General features: G+C 32.0%; 1 protein-coding gene across 1 annotated transcript; it reads right to left on the bottom strand.

Moving 5' to 3' along the window:
- Positions 1–785: 785 nt before the first annotated feature.
- Positions 786–6111, bottom strand: LOC134710098 (kelch-like protein 9). The gene is made up of 3 exons (XM_063570291.1): positions 5997–6111; positions 3924–4127; positions 786–2883 (listed from the first exon to the last, which is right to left on the bottom strand). The coding sequence occupies exons 2-3, from the start codon at positions 4114–4116 to the stop codon at positions 1235–1237; spliced, it is 1842 nt and encodes a 613-aa protein (XP_063426361.1). The 5' UTR covers positions 4117–4127; positions 5997–6111; the 3' UTR covers positions 786–1234.
- Between the last annotated feature and the right edge of the window lie 2951 nt (positions 6112–9062).

Here is a 9062-nt window from a genome sequence, read left to right as displayed (position 1 = left end):
GTCTACGATTGTCTTTTTGAGATGTTTTTTCAATTCAACATTTTTGTGCCCTCTGAATGTGACTCGTAAGTGCATCTTATTGATTAATTGTACACAAGACAATGCAATTATAATAATACTGTAAATTCAGAAATTATTGCATGTATTTATTATTGCAACTCTTTTATACCATTTGTTTACTAGAATGGACAAAAATTCAAGTGCCATTCCAGCAAAACTTTGTTTAATGATCTATATATATCAGAATGCTTGTTCTTATTATTACTATTCTCGCATAGCCGCATAATAGGTATAAATAAAATCATCACAATAATTTCTGGACTAACAGAATGATATCTATTATATTCATGTATTTCTAGTTTACCATAGACCCTGCTTTCATTAATCATGTTAATCATTTTAGACAATGTAGGATGCTGTGACTTATTTCAAGAAAAAATCTAATGAACAAAAATTCTTGTCAGTCAAAAACATTTCAGTATAACTCACTATCCATTTTAGTTGTGTTAATTTTTTGTGAAAAGAACCTCTGAATTTTAAATCAAAGAATCGTGTAATTTGATTTTTACAAACAGCACAGACCTATCCTGTACATATGGATTATTATGATTATAGTCTTATAATATTAAAATTAACACTTTTATAGAATGTCCGCAAATAGTAAAAAAATAACATAAGGACCTATGAGCTACGGTTCCACAGCTAATAGAATGTATGCTAATTTGTTGAATGAAAGCTCGCAGAAAAATTGAGATTTGAATTGTTTTTGTTAGGTACAAAAAATATATACATACAGCATGTACAGTATATACTTGTCTCATTTTCTTGAAACATATTTTACAAAGACTTAAATGGGAAATGATATGGATATAACAGTGCTTAACCATGGTATTAACTAAAAATGTTCATAAAATGTATGAAGGCTGGAACACAACTATATTTTTTTTCATACCTGAAAGAAATCACATTCTTGTCTCAAATTCACACAGTACTATTTAAGGAGATAAACTAAGTTAAGGGATGTAACTCTTTTAATAATCGCTGATATGTTTTGACTACCATTTTCATGACTACATATTCCAAACTTCAAAGTAACAAAGATATCCTATTATCTGTTTCAATAAATGCTTTAAAAACATTGATGAATCCTCTTGATAAAAACGCAGAACTGACAAAAGAGTTGTTTCCCCTTAGCCCAGGTCTACCCCCTTAAACAACATAACTCTTATACAATTCAATCAACTTCATCGATGTTATATGCTGGCAGTTTTAATGTACAATAACCAACTCCTGTTAGACTTCGTGGCAGAGCACCAACTGTTTCCCAGATTCCTGTATACAAGTCATATCGCGATACAAGTTTCTGACCAGTTTTTGTCTGAACATTGTAACCACCCAACACATAGATATGATCATTATATACTACACAAGACGCTTCTTTGTGTGAAACAGATAACGGAGCAATAATTGTCCACTGATCAGTCAATGGGTCGTAACACTCTGACTGCATCACAGGCATAGCTTGCTGGTTAACATTTAGATTACACCCTCCGAACACGTACAGTTTATCCTGAGCTGCACACATCACATGCCATCCTCTCTGGGTCAACATGGCTGCCATATCCTCCCATTGATTCGTTGCCGGGTCATAGCGCTGCATGTCGGGGGTAAAATGATTTCCACTATATCCACCTGAGATATAGATAAAGTTCCCATACACCGCCCCAGCATGAGCATGATATGACATCGGCATTGGAGAGATTGGTTCCCATATGTTATCGGTAGGATTGTAAGCTTCGGCAGTAGCAAGGCTGCCGTCCTTAAATTTTCCTCCTACAGTGTAAATTCTATCGTTTAATACTCCAGCAAAGAAGTAAGCCCTTTTATTAATCATGGGGCACACCTGAAACCAAGTATCAAAACGTGGATCATAGCGTAACACAGAATTAACGGCTGATTCTCCGTGTGCACACTGTGTGGTACAGCCACCCAGCACATATAAGAAGTTATTATACACTACAACCTGCATATGACTAAGAGCACTTGGAAGGGAAGCTAACTCAGTCCTATTTAATAAACTATTAGACGTTATTTTAGAATCAAACACAAGAATTTCATCATGCAGCCCAGGGTTGGGATGAATTTCTCTACCACCCACACTGACTAATCTCTCGACGAAGCTACGTAACTGAACATTAAATGTTTTTTCTAAAGGTTGTGAATGAGGAACTACATGATAGTTAAGAGCACTAAGTACCATTTGCCGCAGCTCTGGGTTAGTCATCATCATATCAACCCTTTGAACTGTCTGCACTAAGTCAGCAGGATTTATCATCGGAAATCGTATCAATTTCATTAATTCTATAGCTTGATCTTCCTGGTTACTGTTGAGAAGGAACCATTCCCAAGTTATATGGAAAATGTCAATCTCCTTCAGACCTAATTGATCACTATTCAGACAGTTAACCATTTGTTCATTAGTCAATAAATGTAACGTACCCTCCTTAGATATATGCATTAAATTTCTGGCTATAAATACATCAATTTGCTTCAATGCATTGTTCATACTATACAGTTTAGCCGTATTAATAAAATCATAAAAATTAGTTGTATTCATTCCGCTTAGAAAGTTTCTCTCACAAAATTCTATAACGGGAGTCACTTGCAGATGAGTGGCAGCAGCTATCACATCAAATATATCATCCCCTTCCAGAGAAGTAGTTGATGTGTAGATTATTTCTAATGTTTTGTCCAGCCCTTTACTAGTAATTCCTCGTAATTCTATTTCTTTCTGTGTACTTTCTTTCATTCCACTGGTAAACATTGATCTGAAGTAATCAGAACAGGAAACCAGTACTACACGATGAGCTTCAAACTTCTGACCTGAAATATTAGAGAGTTAAATTAATGAAAAGCTGATACTTTATCCATAATGACAATAAATTATAAATATTGTACACACTAATATTATTAGTCATACCTAATTTTTCAACTTTGGTGCATGCAGCCAACATTAGTTTGAATCAAAATGAAGTTATGGGCAAACGAAAAATCCTTTTCTTTTGGCAAGACTAAACTATTTAATATTGTTAAATAAAATACTAACTGACTTTTTTCTATTTTGTGATATATACTGATATTTATAATGTTAGTATTGGTCAATAAAGGTCACTTGACAACTGTAACATATCTAACACCTGTATCTCATTCCTATCATTATATCTTTATGCAGACAAAAGGAGAAGGTAAGTACTCTAACTCCACATGTTAATATGACTGTCTCCGGTAGGTGTTTCACTGTTTGTGTTAGTTCATGTCCTCAAGAGTTATGTCCCTTTATAATCAAGAATTTGGGGTGATGGTAGATCTTTACTACAATGTACTAGTTTCAGTTAAATACTCCATACATTGAAATTAACATTAGAAATTGATGCAAGCTAATGATTGAGATTTTTTATCATGACTACTGGATAAAAGGTGAAATCTAATTAACGAATAATTTTATTATTTGGAAAATTACTACTGTACTGATATTCTGCAATTTTTTATAAGTTGGAATCTAATTATAATAATTTAATAATACTGTTGCATTTTTGGCATTAATATTAAAATTGCAATAATTTCCTGAATTAACAGTACAGTACATTCTAATATTTTTTGTTTAGGGGGGTGCATGTTTCATAATACCTCTCATTTTTTATTGCATTTTATTAATATGAGGTACATGTAGAAGCAGATTTTTTTCAGATCATGTACAAGAATCATGTAATTCATTTTTGTAGCCTAAGTACAAGAACAAGAACCACATGATTTATCTAGTACCACCTCTATTTATTAACTTTTAATTGTTATGATCTGTGACACACATGTATTGTTTTCTAAATCTACATCTTGTACATATCAATAAATATAATATAATTAACCTTCAGCAATTAATGTAACATCACATAGTATCTTATCATTTTTGAGCTTGTTGAGGCCTTGTAATATCATCATTCCATGCTCCGGTCTTTCCTCTACACGACATACTTCAATAGCAGGGCTATCTTGAGCGATTTCTTCAGCCATATTGGATAATTTTTGTTTCTTTGTAGCTGAACAATCAACTTGGTTCATTTAACCCCATTCTGCAAACAAAAAGATACTATGAATATATATTATCATTGTAATTTGAAAACTACTGTTTAACATGCAATAGTGAACATTCTTGTAACAATAACAATGTACAGCACTGTCAACATTATACATGTGTCTAAAGAAATGCACTTGTTGGTGACCTTCTGCTATTGTCTTTTCTATGGTCGGGTTGTTTTCTTTTTGACACATTCCCCATTTCCATACTCAATTTTATATATTTTTATTCTAACTTAATTTTCATTCTGTTAATAATATTTATCACCTTTTTAAGACATGTGATTTGTTTTGTACATAATTTTTAAAGGCTGTTAGTTTTCTCTTTATATTTGTTTTACATTTGTCCTTTTAGGGTGTTCATTAGTTTATTATGCACTATGCAGTATGGGCATGATGGGTTTAATCCTAAGTGCTGGTTGATGGCTGAACTGAGAAATGTAGTTAAAAACTTCTACAATTATCATTTTCAACCTTTTTGGATTACTAAAACAGTAACAAGAAGAAATCTCTTTGTGTAACATTGCCAATATGACAGAATCAGGTAATGTGCAATATCACCAGCCACATGGACACTGGAACTCCAGTGTACAAGGTATATTTAAAAGCCAAGAATGTACATGATGAATTTTAAAAAACAAAACAGTTGAAGAACTCAAAGGGCAATAATTTGTATAGCATATATGAACTTATAACAGTCAGGGGTACTACTTGTACAAGTGTATTTTATTTACTTGAAGAAGTAAAAAAAAATATACATATATAAGTAAATAAATAATGTTTAAATAATCTCCCCTTCATTTTCTCAAAAATTTACTTGTATAAGTAAATTTTTCTTACTATCCAACAAAAATCCTCAAGTTTTGAGATGTAAAATCATGCCTTTAATGATTTTTCCCAGGTTTGCTCAAATTTTTTAATTGAAGTTCAATGTTTCATCTCATTAGTTCAACAAAGAAACTGATTGCGCAAAGATCTTAAGTATTTGCGCAAGGCCTTCAAAAATTGCTCCTTGGGGGCTTGTAAATGAGCAGTGTTCTGAAGATAACAGACAAATGGGATTTTCATTCTCCATGAAATTGCACTGAAATGATTAGTAAAGACATCTGCAAAGAGCAGATAATTTAAAATTCTATTAGAGCAAAGAAATCCAAAGATTTCAATAAAAGAAGATAGGATGACTTTTTTTACTTCTACAAGTAAAAAAATCTGAATGTCTAAGGGACATAACTCAGCCAATATTTATTTTTACCTATACAAGTAAATAAAATTCACTTGTATAAGTATCTTACAAATTTACTTATATGTGTATATTTATTTTTACTTCTTCAAGTAATTAAAATACATTTGTACAAGTAGTACCCCTGACTGTATAATGGCAAAGTCTAATTTGTGCGCCATTACGTAAAATCACACAGGTTCCCGTAAACTTTGACATCATAATTTAAATAATGTGACTTCACAATTTAAAAGTGATTGTTGCGTGATGTCAAAAGGTGATTTGGAGTTGATCTAAGGTAATTCAGAGGCAAGATACAGCTAAATACCAAAAGTGTAAATACATTTATAAAAGCTTAAGCTTGTGAACCAGAATGTTAACAGAACACATCTGAACAGACAAAAGACAACTTAAATCTACAAATTACCTATACAAAGTTAGCAAGTGAGAGGTAAGAGATAGTATACAGGATGGATATCTGATGTAAATAAACCAGGGGAAATCTAAAATCACTTTATATGTCACTTTCCAAGAAAAGTTGCATGCAAGAAACAATTTACGTTACAGAGGCTGAAAAAATGGCTTTGACAGCATTTATCAGGTCATAAAATGTCTCATATAGCATAAAATGCTTGTGACTGCTTACATTAACATCCTACACATGTATCTTGAGCTTTGTAAACACTGTCATCTTTATTTTCAGCCCATGACGGATGACCATGACCGAGAGCACTATCGGAAATGACATCATGCAAACTTTGCATGTGTACTAAAACCGGTGTCCGGGAAAAATGTAAACATCAACATTGCGTTCTATAAATTACTTAAAAAATTGTGTAGTGATAGGTATGGCAATCCTGAACCTCTTTTATATTTATCCTAGATTATCTCAGATAAATTATGATTTTCTCAGATAAACTATCTACATTAAATAACTTGAATTATCTCGATTTTTTTTTTAGAAAATCCCGTTTTTTTCACAGAACTTTCAGATAAACCGGGATTTCTCAGCTTAATGTATCTCATAATTAATATGACATGTGTATACAAAATAATGAAGCTCAGAGGGATTGAACAATTTCAAAGTTTGTTTTGAGTGTTTCATTTCACAATGTTTAAGAGAGATTTTTTCTTTATGAATAGTGAAGTGTGTTCATTCATCTGTCTGATCCGCGCAATTGATTTTACCCGTGAAGATTTATTACTAACCGTACAACTCTATTATAAGGAGTAGGTCCGGTTAGGGCCGATTTAACTCAAAAATCAGGTTCATCCGATCTGAGACAGACGAAAGGACACTTCGGAACACCTAAGGTGGTATGGGTGTCTTCCTCCATCTTGGATTGTAAAAAACAGAACCAAAGGTCCAGATTTTCTATAAAGTCAGCAAAATTTGATAAGGAATGCAGATATTCAATGTGAATTTTCATGTAAAAGAACCAATTTATAAGACTATAACTTATAAATATTAATATTTTTGCAATTGTTGATTATTTTTGTTTTGTTTTTGTTTTGTTTTTTTAAATTTGCATTTTAAGGGGAGGTAACTCTAAAACAGTGCATTTTCTGAAGGAATCTACATGGAATTTTCCTATTTTGTATTTTAGCCAGGAAAACGTACGGTGGCCCTATCTTTTCTTGAGATATTCTGAAAGCCTTGTCTGAAAGCTATTTTTTCCTTAAGTATTTTACAATTCTATCATTTTTTTAGTATATAATCCCAAAATGATGTTTTTTCCTGTATAATCCATACAAAATGTGTCATTTTGTCACATTCTGTAGCTTGAGAAAATGCGCGGTGACCTATTACATTTATTAGATTTTTCAACATATATTAATAGAATTACGTTTTGGCAAAGTATGAACACATTGTATCATTTTTATTTTAGACTACAATACCACCTTAATCTGTCTACTTCAGTCGATTCGATTAATTTATATGAAAGTTTTGAACTGATTTAGTCATTGAAGACGCCCAATTTCAAGCTGAAACATGAAAATCTATCAAATATGCCATAATATGTCACTTTTGAGATTTTTTTTGGTCAAAAATGAAAGTGGTCGCATCCGTGTTCACTGGCTCTTAACCTTTATATATGTTACCAGAAGTACATAACATAATGGACCCCTGATGTTACGTATCATAATCATATATACAACTTACATTTAATAAATTTTAAAAATGAACACAAATGCGGCCACTTCCATTGAACAGTTGAAACCGTCTAAAATTTAACTCAAATGCTAAAATTATGAAGATTATGGGTAATTTAGCATGACTTAAGGATGCTAGTATCCGATATATGTGCATTTTATTGTCTAAAGAAATAGCCAATATTTATGTAGCAGATCGTATTCTACTTTCCAATAAATAGCTAAAGTATTACAATTTTGTAAAACTGCTTTATTTTGGGGCCAAAGAGGCGTCTTACTGGACTCTATCCTTTATTAAAATCAAAACGAAACGTTTATTTAACATTTTTTGCAACTTGTATCTTTATTTTTGTTCTTTTAAAATTTCTTGTTTGATTATCTTCACTAAGCACAATAAAGATCAAACGACCTAATCAAGGATTTGTATAGACCTAATCAACATGAAATTGTATATTATCATCAGCCATAATTTTTTAAGGTGTTCCTGAAAGGACTTGACGTACACAGAAATATTCGCCACTGGTCTTTACTCAAACAACGATTCACGCATAAATGCATGACTAAAAAAAAGTGTAAGGTAAATGATATGTTTGTCTAGTATCTCAGATCCGTTAAATAATACTTAAAAAAAAAACCACGTTACTCTATTCCTTCACCAAATACACATTGGAGAAGAAATACCATTTGAAACAAACAGAAAAGATAAAAATGAAGTGATCCCTAATATCTCAGTCCTTTTTTTCGGCTGTAAGCACGCTGCTGCAGCTAACGTTTTCTAATGCGTAATCGAGACTTCTCTTGTATATTTAAACTACTGCAAATTATAAAAATGGCTTTCATAAAGTAGCAACCACTTCACTTAAAAAAGGGGGAGGGTTATTTTTTTATCTGATTCAGATTTTGTTTTCGTGCGTAAGTTTTTATTCCGGTTTTTTTTCGATGCTGGTGATCAAATACTTTTTTTCAATATTCAACACTATAATGTATGGGGAAACTCTTGATTCAGGATAAAAAAAAATATCCTCTGTATGACGAGATTTTTTTTTATCAAATTGGGGATCGGAATATTTCCATCCCCCCTTTTGAAGTCAAATGGTCGTTCCCTTACTGCTAGAAAAATTGTCCGAAAACTTTGAATTCAGTTCTACGTAATGAACATTTAAATGACATATAGGCCGTGTTTGTAAACTCGGTGTTGTGTTAGTGTAACTCACACATAAACTAAACATCATACTGATCATTACGTTCTCATTGATAAAACTCAATGTGTAAATCATGTTTATGTTCTAATTCGTAGCCTCAACCGAACATAAAACATTTATCAATATAATACAAAACTCTCACATGGGAGTAGCCACTTGCAAAAGTCAAGTGCATTTTATTCAGGTAATAAGTACACGTAATTCATTTTATATCAATGAAAATTATGAAAATTGTCTGTCTCTAACTAGCACTGCAACATCTATATATTTGCGACTCTTCTTGGACTATCAACCTGTAAATAAATAATTTTCATAATTATTTATTTGGAAAAAAGTATCTAGAGCACTTGACTGCA

This window comes from Mytilus trossulus, chromosome 3 (assembly GCF_036588685.1).
Source record: "Mytilus trossulus isolate FHL-02 chromosome 3, PNRI_Mtr1.1.1.hap1, whole genome shotgun sequence".
NCBI lineage: Eukaryota > Metazoa > Mollusca > Bivalvia > Mytilida > Mytilidae > Mytilus > Mytilus trossulus.
This window is presented reverse-complemented; position numbering and strand designations above follow the sequence as displayed.